Source organism: Mytilus trossulus, chromosome 14, assembly GCF_036588685.1.
Source record: "Mytilus trossulus isolate FHL-02 chromosome 14, PNRI_Mtr1.1.1.hap1, whole genome shotgun sequence".
Classification (NCBI taxonomy): domain Eukaryota; kingdom Metazoa; phylum Mollusca; class Bivalvia; order Mytilida; family Mytilidae; genus Mytilus; species Mytilus trossulus.
The window spans coordinates 77375806-77398786 of NC_086386.1; the positions used below are offsets into that span (position 1 = coordinate 77375806).

General features: G+C 32.0%; 1 protein-coding gene across 5 annotated transcripts in view; it reads left to right on the plus strand.

Annotated features, from left to right (window-relative positions):
• Positions 1–22981, plus strand: part of LOC134695623 (stromal interaction molecule 1-like) — a 50839-nt gene that overhangs the window by 6870 nt on the left and 20988 nt on the right. For all 5 annotated transcript variants that reach the window (XM_063556930.1, XM_063556927.1, XM_063556929.1 and 2 more), the window contains exons 2-6: positions 10193–10314; positions 16844–16958; positions 17921–18032; positions 19522–19640; positions 20304–20478. In XM_063556930.1, the coding sequence (XP_063413000.1) occupies positions 10193–10314; positions 16844–16958; positions 17921–18032; positions 19522–19640; positions 20304–20478 (643 nt within the window). The remainder of the gene's footprint in view (positions 1–10192; positions 10315–16843; positions 16959–17920; positions 18033–19521; positions 19641–20303; positions 20479–22981) is intronic.

Below are 22981 nucleotides of genomic sequence, written 5' to 3' on the forward strand. Positions count from 1 at the left end.
GATGAATCAACAGATTTTTCTTTGGTAGTATGTAAGATTGTCCGGCTATCAGATGAAGAATTTTTGCAAACCATGGTTGAGTTGTGAACATTGGTGCTATCAATATCAATGTTGCCTTGTCTTCTTCCACTTTCTGGAGTACTCTTCCAATTATACTGAAAGGAGGAAAAGCATAGCCATTATACATATTCCAAGAAAAAGAAAATGCATCAATTGCACACGCATCTGGATCCGGAATATATGAAACATACTTGTTCAATTGACAATTAAGTCGTGACGCAAAGAGGTCTATATTAATTGGACCAAATAGTTTTTGAATTTTCATGAAAATGTTTTCATTTAACTTCCACTCCATATCATCACTTAAATGTCTTGAAAGTTTGTCTGCCTCTACGTTAGTTTTCCCCGGCAAATGGCATGCACTTAACCAAATGCTTCTATTGATACACCAATTCCAAATATCTCTAGTTAACTCATTCAACTCATCCTTCCTTCCTCCCATATTATTTATATACTGAACCGCTACTGTATTATCCAAATATATTTTTATATGAATATTGTTTTTTGTAGCACAGAAACTTTTAAGAGTTAAAAAGGCTGCAAGAAGCTCTAACACATTTATATGTTTATCTTGTTCATGGTAAGACCAATGTCCCCCTGTTTTGGCCATAGCTAATTTAGGATGTTTAATCAGTCCTCCCCATCCTGTTTTTGAGCTATCAGATTGAAGAATCATACTAGGTTCTATTGTTAAAATAGGTTTGCTAGACTTCTCAATATTATTTATCCACCAAATTAAATGTTTGTGTATTTCACAATCCAAATACATTATCGCATCGTAATTTCCTCTATTAATCTTTAATGCTTTGTCTTTCTTTTGTTCAAGAGGTTTGACATAGAAGTTTGCATACTGGACTGCTGGTTCAGAAGCTACCAATTTTCCAATTAACTGAGAAAACTCTCTAATTGTTGTTTCCCATTTTTTAACAAACACTTTACACATGACTACAATAGTCTTTGCCTTTTCAGATGTTAATTTTACTGTCATTGTTATAGAATTAATAACAAAACCCAAAAAAGTTACTTCTTGACATGGATATAGCACTGATTTAATAGGGTGAATAGTAAACCCACATTGGTCGAGGAGATTACATGTGTCTTTAATGTTATCACAACAATGCTGATAAGTGTCACTAATGAGAAGACTATCATCTATGTATGCCACATTTAAATATCCATTTTTGCGAAGTGTAGAAAATATTGGTTTTAAAAGCTTAGTAAATATTCTCGGTGCACTTGCTAATCCGTTTGGGAGACAAGTAAATTGATATTTTGTCCCATTCCAATAAAATCTTAAAAATTGCCTATCACTATGTACAACATTAACCGAAAAATATGCATCCTTTAAATCTGCAGATGCAAACCAGACATTCGGTTTAATTAATTGTAATGCAGTTTTAAGTGTTTCCATTTTAAAATGGTGATATTCAACTTGTTCGTTTAATTGTCTCAAGTTTAATATTAACCTATGAGACCCATCTTTCTTCGGTCTGATAAATATGTTCGAAATAAATTCTTGTTTGTTTATGTCCTGGATATTGACTTTTTGAACAACATTTTTTAGTACAAATTTTTTAATTTCTCCATTAATTATAGACTGTTCTGATTCATTAAATTTAATTGTTCCAGGTAACTTGGTTTGTTGCGGTACAGTGTCAAATTCAATTTTGTAACCTTTAACCAAACTAAGAATCCAATTATCTTGTGTAAGCAATTTCCAGCACCCCAAAAAATTACGTATTTTCCCTGCAATAAAATTGTCAGGAGTGTTCATAAATGCACATACATGTAACTTTAAATCAGTTTGTGAACTTACATGTTCAAAAGATTCACATTCCATGTCAACAGGATTTAATGTCTGTCTTTCTTCTTGAAGTTGTTCCTCATGACTGGTCTTTTCCCTAAAAAATGATCATTACCATGAGAGAAAGATGGTCTGAAGCTGTTATTCTGCGATTTGAATCTGAACCGATTCTCTGGTATTGTATAGGGAGCAGAGAACCTGTTAGCTGTGAAACCAGTGTTTATTCTATGATCCTTATTATCTGTTGAGGTTGCTGGTAGGAAGGACTTCACCTTCCCTAGTTTTCTACCCATTCTATTGGCTATATCAACTTCTTTGACTTTGTCAACAAGACTATCACCGAATAGTTTATCAGATATTGGTGCATTATCGGGGCAGAGTGATCTATAACACGGCCTCAAATTGGTTTTAATTAATTGTCTGCGTTTAACATTTAAATCAGAATACGCCATCTGACTAAACACAAATGAATCCTTTACCAGACTTAGTAACTCTCCAACTTCAGTTGGCTCGATGCCTTTGTTTGCCTTACTTGCATTAAGGAGCTTATCCATCAATGTTAGTTGTGGGACCATTCCTTTGCATAAGATGCCCTGATTTTTCTGTATCATAATATCTACATTTTTTGTCTGCCTATTTAAGGTTTTCCATATTGGCAAATTGACATGTACTGGTGTCAATGCCTCACAGTTTTCTGGCCTCAAATACTTTTTAAGCATTGACTTAATTTTGTCCTCTGAAACTTTCTGTTTCATACCAGTGTTGACAATACCTGCCAAGGAATTTGAAACTTTCGGCCCTAGTTTGTCTTCCGATGACAAGAAATCTCCGAGAGATTGCATGAAATCGTCCTCATCATCTACCGGCATGTCCGTAGTACATGCATCTGGCTGCACCTTGTCTGCATCATCACATAATTTTCCTAACGCCATGCCAACATCTTCATGTTCGGATTCATCTCCTGATTCACTATGATCAGTGTTATCAACTACTTCTCTGTTTTTCATAGTTTCTTGCATCATAATTTGTGTTTGTATCATCATTTGATAGAGGTCCGGTTGACCGGAAGTATCATTGTTTTCATCTCGTGATGAACGAGAAGTGTTCTCCGTGTTTACGTCTCGCGAGATGCGAGATTTCACGCTCTTTGCACTTGAGCTATGTTGAATCATATGTCTATCATTATAAACTCCGCCCTCTTCGTCAACGAGAACGTTTTCAATCATTCCTGGCACTAAAAAGTTCCCAGTGTCAGTTTCAATCATAACTATTTGTTCTTTAGACGAGCTGAGCTCAGATGAACTAGATTTTCGGGTTATACCGGCTGAGCCGTGCTGAGCAAACCCATTATTGTCACTGTCCGAATTGGACGCCATGTTGACCACACAGGTCGAACAGAAGCTGAAAAACTCTGAGAGTTTATGAAAGTGTTACCATCTAATTTTAGCAATAAATGCAATGCCAACGTTTGATATATATTCGAAATTAGTTCTTCAACAAGTTATATTAATCCATAAAGTCTCCAACAATCGTAATCACACTTGTATCCCTTTCACTTACAAAAACAATCCGTCTCTTTCATTGACCTAAATACGCACTGACATCACCTGACCTAATACGTCATCTCATGGGATACTTCAGCAGCATTGATTTTGTAAAATTCTTAAAAACAATATGCAAATATGAACTCTCGCGAGATGTTCAAACAGGTAAATCCGAGATGATTTACATTCTTGTTTTGATCTTCGTAATAATAAAGTAAGAAAATTACGTTATCGTTATGCGTTACATTTCACACGAAACAGAAGTCCAGTTATTTATTAAAATTGTTATTGTCCGTAAGTTCTAATAATTTCCGGTCATACGTGAAACATGTGACTAACATGTGATAACGCCATTACGGCCGGATGTACGAAATACTAGGTCTTAACATTGATTTTGTTTCCAATGGGATGTTAGCAAACATAATCTGTAGACTTGTTTCGTCTTGTTTAAAAGAGGAAAATACAATTGTCAAAGAGATTGCGCCGATGGTCTGTTATTTTTTCTATGTGCATAATGTTACATACAATCCTGTGTGAAAATAAATGCCCAATGACTTGACAAAATCGATTTCCTATTTGACAGACGTTAGAACACACTTCGTTTCCCGATAATGACGTGAAGAGTCCTTGGAAAAATCAATTGAAATTACGTCTCTTATCATTGTACCAATGCTCGTTGGATTGATTTAACTTCAGCAGTAAATATTACTGGATATTTTAGGTGAATAAATATAATTTAATAAAAAATACATGTTAATATACTGTTACACTTGGAATGTACAAAGTTGGAATCTTTGTCACAGTTTTTAATTAATATTTTTTATTCATGTTCTGCAAACACTTATCAGAAACGCAATAAACTTGTCAAAGGAGAAGTAAACTTTTACCATGCATGACTTGAAAGGAAGTACTTTATTGATTTTAGCCCACTAAAGTAGGTTAAAATGTGGAAACCATGTAGATGGTGTACAGGTCACAAGTATCACATTGTGCCTATTTTAAAGATTTTAATTCCAAGTTAAACATTTTTAATCTTTACTGGATTTAAAGAATGTTACATTGCCAATGATTTGGAATAAATTGTATATAACTGGAATATCAAAACCAAATATAAATACATTTTTTTGGCTTAAACATCAAGATACAATAATTCTGGTATCCTGTATCAATGAAGAAAATATGGAAAATTCTGAATAAATTGTACTAATTGTTTTCAAAACAAGCACATATTTAGGAGTTTTAGAATACTGTTACATTTAAGATGGATTTTAAGAAAAAGTATACTGTTCAGATTATTTTAAGCAGATTTTGCAATAAAATAAAACTAAAAAAATGCTTTCAGTTTCTTATGGTTTCCTGTCAGGTTTAAAAAAAACTTTAATATAACATTGAAAATAGATTTTAAATATTAACATGAAGCAAGTAACACTAGTAATGGTGTTTATTTATGCCTTTTGAATTATATTGTGCAAAATAAAGAAAATAAAGATTGGTTTCCTGTTTGGTTTCATGTCAATCAAAATGTATTAATTTTTTCTTGAAAAACTCAATTGTTCCATTCATACTATTCTAACACCAACACAACCCACAAAATAGAAGTTAAAATTTTAGAACTTATAAAAAAGGATACAAAAAGAAACCAAAGGCCGAATACCAAATTATGGTCCATATTCCAACCCTGCAATGGCTGTATAGCCAATAAATGACCTTAAAAACTTCTTATTGTTGTAATAAAAGGTGTTATTCTTATATAGATATAATCAAACCATATTCTTTGATAATGGGTGGAGTGAAGTTAAACTATAAAAACATAATAAAAATTGTATGTTGATGAAGATGTACTATACATAACTACACAAACAATGACATAAAGACTATAGTTGAAATGCATCTTTATTTAAATAAATAACAACAACCTATAGAGTAAAAACTGGCACCCTGCCCCTTTTGAATTCTAGCTAGAGCTAGCTAGTTAAATTGTGTTTATTGTTTTAAATATTTCATATATACACTTTTTCTTGTTTAACATTTGTTTTAATGATTGATTACAGATGTATATGTCCTTTTTATAGCATTAAACTAGTATGTTTTAAATGAATCCATTTTTTAGAAATTGCCTGTTTATAGTTAGTGCCCTAAAATTGTTGTCCATCACGCTTAATGTGCCCTCTGAGCTAACAATTACCCTGCCCTTTTTAAAAGCTGCAGGAAACACTAGTAACATGTTAGTTTAGCTTCAAATTTTACTATAAACATCAATGGTTAAAGAAAAAAGTGTTATCACATTGTCATGATGGTCATTGTTACATGTATTTTATCAATAATTTATAATAACATAAAAACTGGTGTGAAGAACTTTTGTTATTTAATACATTGTTTGTATGTTAAAGCTTGAGGTGGAATAACACCTACACAATGAATCTCCAATCATACAACAACACCTGGCAAAAACCTTGAACTAGATATAGGAAGATGTGGTGTGAGTGCCAATGAGACAACTCTCCATCCAAACAACAATTCAAAAATTAAACCATTATAGGTTAAAGTACGGCCTTCAACACGGAGCCTTGGCTCACACCGAACAACAAGCTATAAAGGGCCCCAAAATAACTAGTGTAAAACCATTCAAACGGGAAAACCAACGGTCTAATCTATATAAACAAAACGAGAAACGAGAAACACGTATATATTACATAAACAAACGACAACTACTGTACATCAGATTATTCATTTCTCATTTTCTGTTTCATTTAGGCTGATGTGGAGAGTGTTCTCGTTGGCAATCATACCAAATCTTGTTTTTTATATATACATTTATGTGATATTTATCATGTACATCATGTACATGTACATAAAATTGAGAAAGGAAATGGTGAATATGTCAAAGCGACAACCACCGGACCATAGAGCAGATAACAGCCGAAGGCAACCAATGGGTCTTCAATGTAGAGAGAATTCCCGCACCCGTAGGTGTCCTTCAGCTAGCCCCTAAAAATATGCATAATAGTACAGTGATAATGGACGTCATGTATATATATCATTGTTTTGTTTTTTGTATTTATATATAATTAGGATTCTGTAATTGAAATTATGCATTTTTTAACGTCTTAAAATGTATGTGGAAGGTTTAATGCAAGTACATACATGTACACAGTAAACAGGGCATATAAATGTACATGTACATTTAATTTTCGTGTGTACAATAACCATGATAATAACATACACATAGTAGTTTTAGTTTAGACTGTTTTCTGCTCTTTGGTCGGGGTTGTTGTCTTTGATGACAATGGCCATTGATGACATTTCCATTCTCAATTTTAATTTTGTTAGCTTTTTGAAGGACATGTTCCCCTTCACTTAGCATGCTTATAGCAGCTATTTTACTCTAAGTCATATATATATTTCTATAAACATGATGAAATGTGCTAATTTTTACAAATGTGGGAAGCTTAGCCGGCTCAACACTATTTTAAAGTTATTTACCAGTAAAATCATCATAATCATCATCATTTTAACATGTTGCGGTCATTATCTTTCAAATAATTTGAACAAATTTATGTAGTAATTGGTGACGTGTGAAATAGACGATGAAAAGTATTATACATGTATATTTCATCAACATATGCTTATGTTCTTTGGACAATAATCAGTATCATAACCAATTTGCAAATACTTTATCAACTTATCAAGAAGCTGCACAACAGTGATAATGGCGTGCATCATTTATCTGTTTTCATTATCCGTGAGTACCAAGTAAACAATAGCAATGAATAGTAAGGCCAAACATCAAAGAATTAATATCATATGGGGTTAGAAGTTAAAAGACTAAGCATTTTTAATCAGCGAACTAACCTACCCCAATAGGGTAGATTAAAACATTAACAAGCACTATGGCACATACATGTACATCAGTGAGGACAATTTTGTTATTTTTTTATTTTTTTTACATTGAACATGATGATTGTTGATTGATTTAGAACCTCGTACAGAAATGTCCTATTTTTAAGTATATATTTTTTCTTATTCATGTACTCTGTACAAACAAAAGTATCTGTGATCAGGCTTTCCAATTTTTAAAGTAGAGACAGCATGAACCCCACCATAGACAGATAGACCTGGGGTGATCAATATGAAAATTAATTGTTGCCTTTATACTATTTTCTTATTTTTTTATATAGATTAGACTGTTGGTTTTCCTGTTTGAATGGATTGTAACACTAGTAATTTGGGGGCCCTATATGGCTTGTTGTTTGGTGTGAGCCAAGGCTCCATGTTGAAGGCCGTAGATTGACCTATAATGGATTACTTTTATAGATTGATATTTAGATGGAGAGTTGTCTCATTGGCACTAATGCCGCATCTTCCTTCATATCTATATATACATTCATTGACATTGTAGTTATTACTATTTAAAGTGAGGAAAGGATTATTTAGCATGTATGGTGAAATAATTAACACAAGATTTTTTCTTTTAGCCTAAGCATATTGAAGTGACTTTTCCCTTTCTAACCTGCAGCTTGTAGTTGTATCAAAACTGTTAACATAATCGTAACATGTCAAGATGAGCTGAATCTACAGACTGTAAGGAACTTGAATACATTAATGCATCAATACAGGATCAATCCCAAAACTTGTGATCTCTTGTTTTGAAAAAGGCCCAAAATAAGCTTTATAATATTACATGTATATTTTTAATGTTCTTTAATCAAATAATTTTAAGACATTGAAAAGCAGAGATTAATGACCCTAATCTTAAAAGCAATGTACATGTACCTTCCTCTTATGATGTTTTGTCTCTTTGAACTAGTATGATACTGTATATATATATACATGAATATGAAGTCAATGACGGCATTCCACTACTTCAAACTGATTAAGTACATTGTTTAAATGTTGTTACTTTAAATCTAACCTTTGAAATACTATCCATAGACAATATAAGAATTGAATATTGGGGCTCCCCCTATATCTTATCAAGATTCTGTACCATAAAGTACAAACAGTTACATGTAATTTTAAAGGTAATTGATTTATAACATATTTTAGATAATTTTATATATATAATGCACATGAGAATGAATTAAATACAGTGTAACGTTATTGTAAATTAAATATATACGAGCTAAAATGTTACGGTAATACATTTATTTTCCAAATTTGTTATTTTTTCCCACCACATTCTATAAATTGAATTTCAAATTGATTTTCTACTTTCTGTATCATGTGTATTGAAGTCCTCTTTTCCCCTTTCTTCACCTCACTAATCAAATACATTTTAGAGGTCAACACATGTTTTTCATCAGTAGAGGACAAAGGTCATTAATGTCAAGTCCTGATTTGCCATTTAATGCATCTTGGGAAATCTTCTCTTTATCATGTTTATTATTTTTTTTACCAACAAGCCCTTTTAAAAACCTCCCCCTATTAGGCTATTTACTAGTATGTTAATTTTCACAAGCCTGGATAAATTGTTACTTATATGGTGTCAGGATTGTGAAGAAAGGTCGAAAACTGAAAATTGAGGACTTCTTGTTAACAACTACTGATTAAAAAATGATTTATTATACCAATAAGAAACAGAATCAATTGCCCTAGGTCTAATAGTGTACTTGTACATCATGTACAAAGGTGAAATAGATTTAGATTGAAATTGATACAGTTGAAATATATTACTGTTATTAAACTTGTTGTACATTGATTCAAGGTCTCGTCAATTTCATGTTTATTTCATGTCAAATGGAATATTACAGTATTGTAGATTTCCAAAATGTCAATTACATGTATTTATATTAAGTAAAAAGATCAAATGGAAAGAGTTTCAAAGTTTTTAAGAACCTGCATTGCAAACCAAAATTTTTATTGTTTCCTAAAATATATTAATGTATCATATATACAGGTATAGATATAAGAAGATGTGGTGTGAGTGCCAATGAGACAACTCTCCATCCAAACAACAATTCAAAAATTAAACCATTATAGGTTAAAAGTACGGCCATCAACACGGAGCCTTGGCCCACACCTAACAACAAGCTATAAAGGGCCCCAAAATAACTAGTGTAAAACCATTCAAACGGGAAAACCAACGGTCTAATATATATGTTACATGTATTTAGATAATACATGTACATCAGTCAAAAAAGGTGTAATTATGGTCTCCTATGTTCTTTCACATGTGACTTGTTTTATTCATTTTGTATCTGCTACCTGTCATGTTTTCTTTGAAGAGATTTTACTTTGATAAAATATGAACAATTAAATGTAAAATTGGGCATGTTTTATTGATTCAAAAGATAGATCTGTCTGTTTAGGTATACTTTTGATGTTCTGTCAGAGTTTTTTTTTTATTGTCCATTTGTGGCTAGCCTAGTATATAGGGCAATGTTGCTATGTCCTTTTTGTCAGCCAACTGACCTTATCTACTTATAGTTATTCCCTATAAGTTTAAGAAAATAAATACTTGTCTATGCCAAAAAAAAATTGTTAAAAATTCTGAAATTAGATATCTTTATGGTATCATTTTCACAGTAGATATGTAGCTTCAAGTATATTTTAGAATCACAAACTTAAATTGCTGCAAATTGGGTAAGAAAGGAGAAATAAAACCCGTAGTAAAGTATCTGTTAAAATGAGTTGATTTACGGTATAATACAGACATGATAGATATGTTTCAAATTCACAAGCTAATTTAAGCTGCTTTTGGTTAATTTTCTTTGATAAGTTTTTTCCTGGATCTATGAGTGTTTTAGAAATAAAAAAAATGTTAACAGATAGTTTTCCTTTTCAGAATGTGATGAGAAAGACCCATCATGCAGTACAGATAAACTGAGTTTGGAAGCCATTAATGAATTACATCATATGATAGACGATGACCAAGATGGCAATGTGAATCAACAGGAAAGCAAAGGGGTAGGTAGTTATTGTCAAAACTTAGGGAGGGATGGAAGCCATTAATGATTTACATTATATGATAGACGATGACCAAGATGGCAATGTGAATCAAAGAAGCAAAGGGGTAGGTAGTTATTGTCAAAACTTAGGGAGGGGTGGAAGCCATTAATGATTTACATTATATGATAGACTATTACCAAGATGGCAATGTAAACCAACAGGAAAGCAAAGGGGAAGGTAGTTATTGTCAAAACTTAGTGAGGGGTGGAAGCCATTAATGATTTACATTATATGATAGACGATTACCAAGATGGCAATGTAAACCAACAGGAAAGCAAAGGGGAAGGTAGTTATTGTCAAAACTTAGTGAGGGGTGGAAGCCATTAATGATTTACATTATATGATAGAAGATTACCAAGATGGCAATGTAAACCAACATGAAAGCAAAGGGGTAGGTAGTTATTGTCAAAACTTAGGGAGGGGTGGAAGCCATTAATGATTTACGTTATATGATAGACGATTACCAAGATGGCAATGCAAACCAACAGGAAAGCAAAGGGGTAGGTAGTTATTGTCAAAACTTAGGGAGGTGTGGAAGCCATTAATGATTTACATTATATGATAGACGATTACCAAGATGGCAATATAAATCAACAGGAAAGCAAAGGGGTAGGTAGTTATTGTCAAAACTTAGGGAGGGGTGGAAGCCATTAATGATTTACATTATATGATAGACGATTACCAAGATGGCAAGGCAAACCAACAGGAAAGCAAAGGGGTAGGTAGTTATTGTCAAAACTAAGGGAGGGATGGAAGCCATTAATGCATTTCATCAAATGATAGACGATGCCCAAGATGGCAATGTTAACCAACTGGAGAGCAAAGGGGTACATATTTATTGTCAAAACTTAGGGAGGTTGGGCGATGGAAGCCCCTATTCAATATGAATAACATCATATGATAGACGATGACCAGGATGGCAATTTTAACCAACAGGAAAGCAAAGGGGTATGTACAGGGTACGTACATGTATTTATTGTAAAAACTTAGGGGGCCTAGGGGTGGGGGTGGAAGCCATTAATGAATTACATCATATGAAAGACGATGACCAGGATGGCAATGTGAATCAACAGGGGTATGTAGTTATTGTCACAACTAAAGGGGGAGTGTAGAAGCCTTCAGTTAATTTCAATTTGGAAGACAATAATCAAGTAAAAGACAATGTGACCAAACAGGAAAATATAAAAACCTCTCAAAGAAAAGCATCGTTTCATGAAACTTCATGTCAAATTGTAGTAAATTTTAAATTGTAGAAATTAGTAAGACAGCATTTTGACTGAGCCTGTCAAAAGTCCAAACATTAAACATTTAAATTGTGTAATATCCCCCTTTCTAAATCTGCTTCTGAATGAAGACAAAAAATTAAAACAAATGAGAAAGTTAAAAGTTTTCATGCCCCACCTACAATAGAAGAGCTAGGGGCATTAAATGATTATGTTTTCTGGTCTGTATGTTCTTTCATCGCTCGTACCATTCGTCTGTACGTTCGTTCGTCCCGCTTCAGGTTAAAGTTTTTGTTCGAAGAATAAGTTTTTGATGAAGTTGAAGTCCAATCAACTTGAAACTTAGTAAGTCCAATCAACTTGAAACTTAGTACACATGTTACTTTATGGTATGATCTTTCTAATTTTAATGCCAAATAAGAGTTTTGATCCCAATTTCATGGTCCACTGAACAGAAAAAATGGTAGTGCGAGTGGGGCATCCATGTACCAGGGACACATTCTTGTTTTTCATGTTTTGGGCAGTTTCCTATATACTGCCAGTTTCATAAATGTTGTCTGCTAAAATCAAAAGCTGTCTGCTGCAGGCTACCTGATATATAGAGTATTGATTTAGTTTATTAGTTTATAATGTATAAAATAGTTTGCTGAAAAATCAACATACATGTAGTATATATACATGTAAATCTTTAATTTACAATCCTACTTGAAAATCTTGGGTTCACATTTTACACAACAATGCACAATGTAAGAGTTTTAAATCCCGTTAAATCGTTGACTCTTAACATGCTTATCATCATAAGGTAAAAATGTAACCATTTAAAACATCACCAATGCATTCAAATCTAATTTGTCAAATCTTTTTCAAATTGTTTATTATTGAATCCTAATCATGCATTAATCAAGAAATAATTTACCATGGTGTAAATTTCATTTACATACTTTAATCTTAATAGGTATATATGTAAATATATATATAAAATGTTGTAAAAGTAATAAATATATATTCAATAGAAATCTTATCAGGAATGTAGAACATTATTTAATCATTGATAATGTGGTGTTATCAAGATGTATGGGAATTAAGGGAGGCCAGGTGAATGTATTGAATAATTATATAACGGACTATTATAATCAATGTTACTGGTCAAAGAAATTGACCATAGCATCCCTGGCATAACATCTGACCTTCATTATCACTTAAACCTGTTAATTATGCTCATGATTTTTTTATATAACAGTTTCATATACCAGTACATGTACTGTTAATTCAGATATTATTGTGAGGTTTTATTATCAGTGTTCTCCCTAGAGCATTAAAACACCAAAGGTCCATATGGTACTGTGGATTCATTAATATTGAGGATACCAATTTTCGTTGATTTCATTGATATAGAGGCTAGGGGAACCACAAATTTAAAAGTTCAAGGGATTACAAATTTCCTTAAGGAATATATTATATTCCTTAAGAAATTTGTTATTACCACTAAATTAAATATCCACAAAAATGCAAGTTTCTCTCAATCAAAGAAAATTGGTACCCATGAAAATATATTAATGACAACCAGTATCTTGGTGCTATATTTTCTACTATGGTGCTATCTTGGATGATTTTATAATAGAATTAAATTGAGAATATAAAAAGGGGAATGTGTCAAATAGAAAAATAATCAACAATAAAAAGAACTAAAATTCTGATAGCTTATATACATGATATAGGCCTACATGTACATGTATCTGTATGTACCCGGTAGATTTTCCTGAAATCACAATAATTAATCTATAAAATTGAGAATGGAAATGGGGAATATGCCAAAGAGACAATAACCCGACCATAGAACAGACAACAGCAGAAGGTCACCAACAGGTTTTCAATGCAATGAGAAATACCTACACCTGGAGGTGTCCTTCAGCTGGCCCCTTAACAAATATATACATTAGTTCAGTCCATTTTATCCATTTTTTGCAAAATTGCAATTTATAAATGCATACATTCATTACTGAATTGACAGTATACTGTACATTGTATACATATCATTGATTTCAAGACCTAGTTATATAATATTTTCCTGTGTTTGGTCAACAGTGAATACATGTGAACATTGTACAGTCACTACTTGGAAGCCCAGTGTTGTGCCTTGAAGGATTTTATTTATCTACTTTGCACTTAGTCTCAAGGAAGTTAAATTAAACATAAGTACATGTAATATAGATTTGATTGTCAATATATGTTTTACTACTTACATGTAAAACAATACTTCAAATCTTGTTTTAAATAGTTAATTCCTTTTTATAATCTCTTATACTATTGTACTTGTTTCCATAAGATATTTTAAAGGACATATTATACATATACTGTACATGTACCGGTATACATAATATACAATATGTCAATAGTTCAAGCTATGGACTATTTTAAGAGCAACTTTAGGTAAAAAGGGGGGGGGATATTCATGTATATGTATGCAGTGTGTATAAAAAAGAAGATGTGGTATGATTGCCATTGAGACAACTATCCACAAAAGACCAAAATGACACAAACATTAACAATTATAGGTCACCGTACAGCCTTCAACAATGAGCAAAGCCCATACCGCATGTATGGTATACTATAAAAACAAGATTTATGTTTCATATTTTAACATGTAAATCAAGGACTTATATATAGGTCCCTGTGTAAATGTAGACATTTGGGAGACAAAATTATGAAACACCATAATAACTAAAATTCCAATTACAAATAAAAATAAGAAGATGCATGTGGTATGATTGCCAATGATGCAACACCGTACAGCCTCCAACAATAAGTTAAACTGATATCACATAGTCTGCACATTTAGGCCCCCAAATGATGAAGTTTATAAAAATAAAATATTCTGATTTAGACTGAATTTTGAAGTAGACAAATTTATTGAAAGCCCTGCGGTAAAGTGGAGAGGCCATGTAAGAAACTTGTGTTGCATATTTCTCAGGAACTACAAATCATTGGTCGTTCTGAAATTTGGAATATATATATACATGTAGCTTCATAGGAGAGTTCTTTAATGTGTGAACCATATTTATCCTGGTTTAGGTTAATACACTTATAGTCTGTGTTGGTTTTAGCTCTTTGACACTTGTATTTTACATTGTTATATATTTCAAATTTCAAAAATGAGTGGGCTGCCCACGCACAAAGGTGTAAATGACAAACTCTGAAGGTGTAGCAAAGGTGGTTTATAAGATATAGTTTATTGACATAAAAAATTCACTCAAATTATTATTAAAATAAAAGCAGTAGTTGTCAAGAAAAAGGAGGTTCCAAGGCCTTTTAGTCTAAAGATTTAAAAAAACAAGTCGTAGGTCAGTTGTTACTATCAAAATTAGATTGAGGGTCCAAGACTTTTAAATTTAAAAAAATATAGGTTCATCGATCCTTTGTTGGAGTAAAAAGGCCAGAGACCTTGGGACCACTATTTATGAGATCTTTTCCTTATCCAACATTGTCCAAAAGTGATTTATAATATGCACTGCATTTTGTCATCTAAGCCACTGCTCTTCTGTGAGTCATGAAGGCTTCAGTGTGGGTCTCGTTTGGGTCTAAGTGTGACATTGGCTTGATGGTTTTATTGTAAACTTCACAAGCAAAGGTCAAATTATTGTGTAAAAAAACAAGTGACAAAGTCGACGGGACAAGTGAAATTATAGGTGAAACCATGACCTGGGATCAAACTCCTTCCAGTTAGACCCTCAAGAGAGCACTCTATGAGCTAATAGTGCTGATCCCAGGATGTCAAAATAGGAGTTGAGAAAAAGTTTTGAAATATGATCGATATAAAATGGGCTTCATCATGTTCTTGTTTTCATATTGTCCAATTTTGTTGGATAGAATATATATATATATATGTGTGTAGACTATCCATTAAAAGGGTGTGCTATCTTATAAAAATGACACTGTTACAAATTGTCAGAACACCCATTCATATTATCATGATTATAGTGAATCATTATATTGTACACGATACAATCCAGGGCTCTACTAAATCACATAACATAGACAATGTACACATATATAGTCATCATGTGTACGTAAAACGGGGGAGTCTTAAAATTTATGTAAATAAACTGTCAATTTTATTACATCAATCAAGTTATATTTACAAATGAATACAATTATGAATTATGAAAGAATTTAGAAGTTGGAGTATAAAAGAGAAATATTACAATTACCCTAAAAAATGCAAATATTTGTTTTTAATACATTATGATTATGATTAATCAGGTAATATTCACAAATTAATGCATATGCCATCATGAATTATGAAAATATTAATAAGTTGCATTATAAAAAAAATATTTCTATTAAATACAAAAACAAATTGTATTTTAAATTCATCAATTAGGTAATGTTTACAAATTAAGGAATAGTGGCACTGTCCGCTATGAATTATGAAATAATGGAGTTATAATAACCTGCAGTACTTATAAAAAGATATTTCTATTAAAAATCAATGTTTATTATTTATAAATATAGAAATAGAAATCACATATACATGATATAGGTGTTATTGAACAGATTGTATCTATTATAATACCACAATAGCATATCAATACATTACATATGTAACAGGTTGTTTTCATATAGATATGTACATCATGTACATTAATAAGGATATTTAGTGCATTTTATATGTTGTACAATATGTAATTTATGCAATTGGCCTTCAATAATTTGTATGTATTTCGGGAATGTTGAAAATGTCCTTCATTTTGAGTTGAATTTAAAGAGACCACAACTTTAAGTCTGAGCAACAAAATTAAAAATTCTAGCTCTAAATATAAACACTATAAAATGAATACTGTAAATTTGGAAATTATTGTGTGCATTTATTATTGCGATTTTGACATTTTAGACTAAAATGCAATACTATCTTTTGCGATATGGATGAGAAGTACAAAAAAAATGTATCTTAATTGTTAAATTAAAATTAAAAAAAATGTGAGTTTAAATTATTGGGATTAAAACCTTGTCCTGTTTTTCACAATAATAAAACCATCGCAATAATTTCAAAGTTGGAGTCTTAGAATTTAATAGATAGATAGATAGTTTATTCTCATAAAACCATGCAAGTACAAAGGTTACAGAGAAGTTGAAAAATAATATACATAAAAAAAAACAAATTATGCATTTAAAATGCATAAAATTCAAAATTTTTCGGATGAGATAACATATTAAAGAATATATATATAGATTTTGATAATGAAGTTGCTGTTTTCTATTTTCAGTTTTTGAAAGAAGAATTACAATATACGGGTGGATCAGAACGAGTGGCTATATTCCATAATAATGATTCCTTGATCTCAGTGGATGATTTATGGAAAGCATGGATGAAATCAGATGGTGAGAATATGGTGTTACAACATTACTGTACAGCACACTCAAAGATGGTTCACTCCAAAATTACATGTCAGATATAAAAAAGAAGATGTGGTATGATTGCCAACTAGACAACTCTCCACAAGCATTTGACAAGCAAATAACTATACATTATAAGATGTGGTATGACTGCCAACGAGACAACTTTCCACAAGTGACTAGATATAAATTATAAGTTGTGGTATGATTGCCAATGAGACAACTCTCCTAAAGCAAAGGACAACAGAAATCAACAACTATAGGTCGCTGTACAGCCTTTAGCAATGAGCAAAGCCCATACTGCATATCCAGCTAATAAAAGAAATCCTCCAACATCCAATGGATTTAGTGTAAAGATGTCAAAAACATGAACCTGTGATTTTCACAGTTACTTGCCTTGAAATATATATCTTCATATTAGATACACAGCATGTAGTATATAGATATAAATAAATTACTGTCAAACATTACAGTGTCATTGCCAAAACTCTACTTGTTTCATCCGAAATTGGTTATTAATATTATTATTACCACAAACACAGATAATGTTTAAAATAGGGGGGTTTCACTTTTACCAGGCTATGTCTCTTTATCATGTTTACAAATTATGCAAGCTGGCGGCACTGTTTGTGTTCCATGGACACATTCCTCATTTATTTCTTATGAAAATAGAGAGATGTGGTATGCTTGCCAATGAAAGTGGATATAAGCAATTAAAGGCAACCAATCTGCCTTCAATAATAAGAAGAAAAAAACATACTGCATAGTCCACTATGATATAAAAATGTGAAGGAATTTCTTTCACAGTATACAACTATACAGTAGATGATAAGCATGATAAGAATAAAGATCCATTGTTTTGATTTTTCCTAGTTTTTGTTCACAGTATACAACTGTACAGTAGATGATAAGATCAATTGTTTTGATTTTTCATGTTTTTTTCACAGTATACAACTGGACAGTAGATGATGTGGTCCATTGGTTAGAGTCACATGTACATTTACCACAGTACAGTGCCACCTTTAGGGCACATAATGTCATTGGACGTTCTATGCCTAGGTAAGAGTTCTACATACAGTATTAAGAAAGATCTTAAGTTAAAAAACAATTGTACAAAGCTTTATGATTTAATATTTCTGGTATTTGGTAGAATGTTTAAATATACACCATGTACACCAGTACAATACCACAGGTGTCTAATTACAATTTTTTTATTGAGTACTATTTTTTTTCGCTTTGATGAAGCATATCATATCATAGAATAATAATGCTTAGAAATAAATGTGCCATGTTTGGTTTAAAATCTTATCTTTACTATGTAATGTATGTTTATGACACAAAAATGAATGTTCATGTAAATAAGGAGATGTAGTACATGCTTGCATTAGCTATGAGACAACTCTCTGCCAAAATTCAACAAGAAAACTTGCTTTATATATATAATTTCTTATCAACAATCAATTTTACCTCGATGCAGAGTTGATGAGGCTTGTTTGTTTGGTGAAATATTGTGTTTATTTTGTTATCACATTGAAAATGTTTCAAACATTCTAAAATTTACCTATTAAATAGTGTGTTAAAATAACGCTTTTAAGCTATCTATTAATACAAAATGTATATAAATATATGAATTTTATACAAAACAGTTTAAAAAAAATAAAGTATGGCAGACATGAACTTAGCTACGTACAGGAACTGAATTACAGTGTCCTAATAGTGACAGACACAAAAAGTTTCAACAAAAATGTTTCTTCTTATGAATGCAAAAAATAAGTTTGATAATTATGATAATTCAATTTGTAATTTGTAATAGATGACATTATATTTATTGAATCAAAAATTAGAAGCCACACATTTTTATACCCCCGCTTTAAAAAAGGAGGGGTATACTGTTTTACCTCTGTCTGTCAGTATGTCTGCCCATCCGTCGGTCCGTCAGTCAGTCCGTCCCATGAAACTTTGTCACATTTTTCTCAGGAACTACACATCCACCCTTTCTGTAATTTGGTATCAACATTTATATATGTCAGCCATACCGTGTGATGCATTTTCAGATTCATCATTCATCGACTTTCTGTTTACCGAACACTTGTATGATTTTACACATGATAGCCAAGTTAAAAATTTTCGTCACATTTTTCTCAGGAACTACAATACAAGGATTCTGAAATTTGGTTTCAGGATTTATATAAGTCAGCTATACCGTGTGATGCGTTTTCAGATTCATCACTCGACAACTTCCTGTTTACCCAACACTTGCATATTTTTACACTATTAATATTATCCACTTGCGGCGGGGGTATCATCAGTGAGCAGTAGCTCACAGTTTCATTTGTTTTTTTATGCTAGACCTTGACTATAGTATATTATGTATAGTATATAAATAGTTATGATAATCATGATAATTATATATTCTGGGCAGTATGTAAATAGTGCACAATTATATTGTAGTATTTGAAAAAAAAGTCCAAAAATTAAACATAGTATATCACTATATCATGTATATGGAACACCCAAATAACACCCTGAATGGAATTCATGTTTTCAGACTGGCTATCACTAAAGGAACCAACACACTGAAGACAGAGTTAGGAATAAAAAATGGAATTCACAGACAGAAAATATCAGTTCAGGCCATGGACTTGGTCCTCTTTGGACCTCCAAAAGGTAAGATTAATATTGCAGATTGAATTGTTAAAAGATAATCTTTAAAGAGGGGCAAAAGATAATGTCAAAAGTGTAGATCGAAAATAAACTGACCATGTATGAAAGGAAAACCGCAAACAGACACATAATAGTACACAAGACACAATATAGAAAACTTTAGACTTGAAGCAACATGAACCAAAAACACGAAAAACTGAGGTGATCTCATGTGCTCTGGAAGCTGGGTATAAGCAGATCCTGCTCCACGTGTGGCACTTTTTATTTTGCTCACAATTAAACAAACCCAGTAAACAGTTTAATTCTTCAACTGCTAGATGCATAATAGCTTTTTCATTAAAAAAAGGTCTGCATCAATGCTTACATGTTAGCATGTCCCTCTCAAATTCAGCATTAAAGAGTAAGGGCTGGTTGTTATGCAACCATTCATCTACATCATTACTTTGAAGATATGGTATTAGACAACAGGGACATTTTAGAATATTTTTCTATTTTGAATGTTCAAAAAAGTATATGGCATCTATTTATTAACTGAAAATAGATCCAAGATCATTAAATTAACTAATACCCCAATACAATTTATACCTTTAAATGATTTTTTTTTCAAAAAAACAGTTAAACACACAGTATTTAGACATTTTTTGTTTGTTTGATTATTTATTTTAGATGGTCATAATGTGTTGAAAGACATTGCTCTGATTTTGTCCACGTTTTTTGTGGTGGGCGTGTCCTGGTTTGCATATTCACAGAACAAGAGGTCAAAGTGTCAACTGGAGAGGATGCTGAGAGAAATGGAAAATTTACAGAGAGCTGATGACGAACTCAAAGATGTTCAGAATAAGTATGTTTTTGTTAGTCAGCTGCTCACGGTGATAAAACTTAAATCAGTATTTTTGGAGTACAAAATTTTTACTTGAAACGACAAATCCAGTATTATGATTTGGTCGATTAGGCTTGTGGTCAATGAATTTTTTTAATACAACTTTTGTAATTAGTCGCAGAAATCAACCAATCACATAGGTAATAAAAATAACTCAGTACTAGTCCATCAGCTGGTAGGGCAAAATTTCAATTCTGTGTTACACCCCAGGGTACCGCAATTTTTTGGTATAAATTTAAGAAGTAATATATGAAGAATATTTTAAGAGGTGTTAGACTTTTGAAAAAGTGTCCAAAAGGGGTTAAAAGGGGACTTATTTAAGGGTATATCAAAAATTTTGTTTTGCACATATTTACAGAAAAATGTAAAAATAACCAATAATTCAGTACTATTCTTTTTATTAAATGGAACAAATCATATCTTATTAAAACGCAGGCTAATTTTCAATTAATTTTTCAATCGTAGAGGACCAAGAAAAAAGGGGGAGGGTAATTTCCAAAATTCATGATTTTCAATGAAAAGAAGCAAAAGTACTCTTTTTCTTGATAAAACGGTATATTTTTTTATATTGAAACATAGAGCATAATGTAACTACAATGTAAAGGCTGTTGAAAAAAAACATTTAAAGGTAAGAAACAAAAATATAGAATCAACGACAGTTACAAACATAGGCAACTAGAAATGCACGATTCTGTCACAAATTCATACATCATATTCATGAAATAACTAACATATTAAAACACACAAAACTGTCAGGGTTTCTAGATCTCTATCTTTTTAATTTTTTTTAACAACCGAATCACTACATTTTAAGGTCACGCAGAAGTTCAATCCATAGAATCATCATCAGTTTGGTCACCTGCATCTACCGAATTTTCATTATCATCATTTCCATCATATTCGTGGTCATTGCTATTAGCAATATCAACGTTTTGTTAATCCTTATATCTACAAGCTTTCGAGCATTTACATACAGGTATTTGTTCAGGAGAAACCTTGTTGAACACATGAACATCTGTTGTTGGCACAACCAGCTTTAAATGAACAGCACTTCAGAATTATTAAAGCATCTAACGCTGGTGGTTGGTCTAGCCAATTGATACTGATCAAATCGTTCTAAACAATCCAATTATAGTTGTTTAGCAACAGACCAGTGTTGTGTTTAAGAGCAGATTTCCAAATCTTCGTCTGAAAGTTGGATGGTTTAATGTGCTTTAACATTGCATCTTTTGTTGGGGGCAGTAGATGTCAATAAATCTGTTTTTGGTTGCATTTCAAAACGTCCTGATCTTTATTCATCGATATTTTTAATTTCGTATGCATATATAGAACACGAAAACCTCTCGAGAGTTTTGCCAACTCTTCGTCAACCTCTTCAAAGGTTTCACCACGATGGAATAGACCTTCCGAAAACACATAACGTGTCAAAAAGCCGAATACTTTGCTTTTTTTCCTTTACCACACAAAACACTTACTGAATCACAACCTGTACTGCCGTGAAATCCTGGCAGTTTTCTACAAACATTATCACCAATCTAACAATGTTAGAATTTTAGAATTGATATGCAACTGTGAAAATAGTAAGCCAATTCTTCCACATCAATGTCAGAAGGTTTTATAACAATGGTGTCGTAACTTTTGTCAGCTGCATATTTTTGCATTAAGAAACATTTTGTAATCGGCTTCTTCCTGTTTGATTATAAGATAAAACCATTCTACGCTATCTCATTTCCAACATTTATTTTGTGGCACATACTTCCATGTGATACACATAAATCAATACATTCAAGTGTAAATCTATAGGATTATTTACTCTTTTCCGAACCAAAGAATTCAACAAGAGCAACTTTGTTTTCCCCAACTAACAAACATTTCTTCCATTCCCAAGAACACGATTGTGATGGTCTAGAACTTATCGTAATGATTTGTCCCTCCCAAGGACCTGCTGTTTTAATTTTGTTATGGATATTGTGGAATACTAATCAGTGACAAAATCAATGCGGGACCTCTTTTCGAAACTTAAAGGATTGTTTTTAAAATAACAATTGCCAAATAAAAAAAGTGCTTTGTATCCTAGTAATGGGTTGAATAACTGGCATGTCTTCAAATATTCACATGCTTTCTAAGAGATGACCATTTTCTAAAAGACCATCCAGGACAGATTTTAATTATCGTTACATGTGTACCATTAAAGTTTGCAAGATACATTGGAGGAGGACCTAATTCAAACTGGAGAGCCTTTTGCGCAACCAACTATCTTGTCTGGGCTATGACAAGCAGGCGACATTTTTTTTCATCAGCTCTCAATGTTTTGTTGTTCTTATCAGCCATTTACTGCTTGTCTTTTATTTCCTTTTTTAAAAATGTAAGCAATGACAATCTTTTAATAGTTTTGAAGATATCGGTTGACTTTTGTATAAGCCGTTCATGAATGAAATTTTTTAAGGCAAACTTTCCCTTTTCA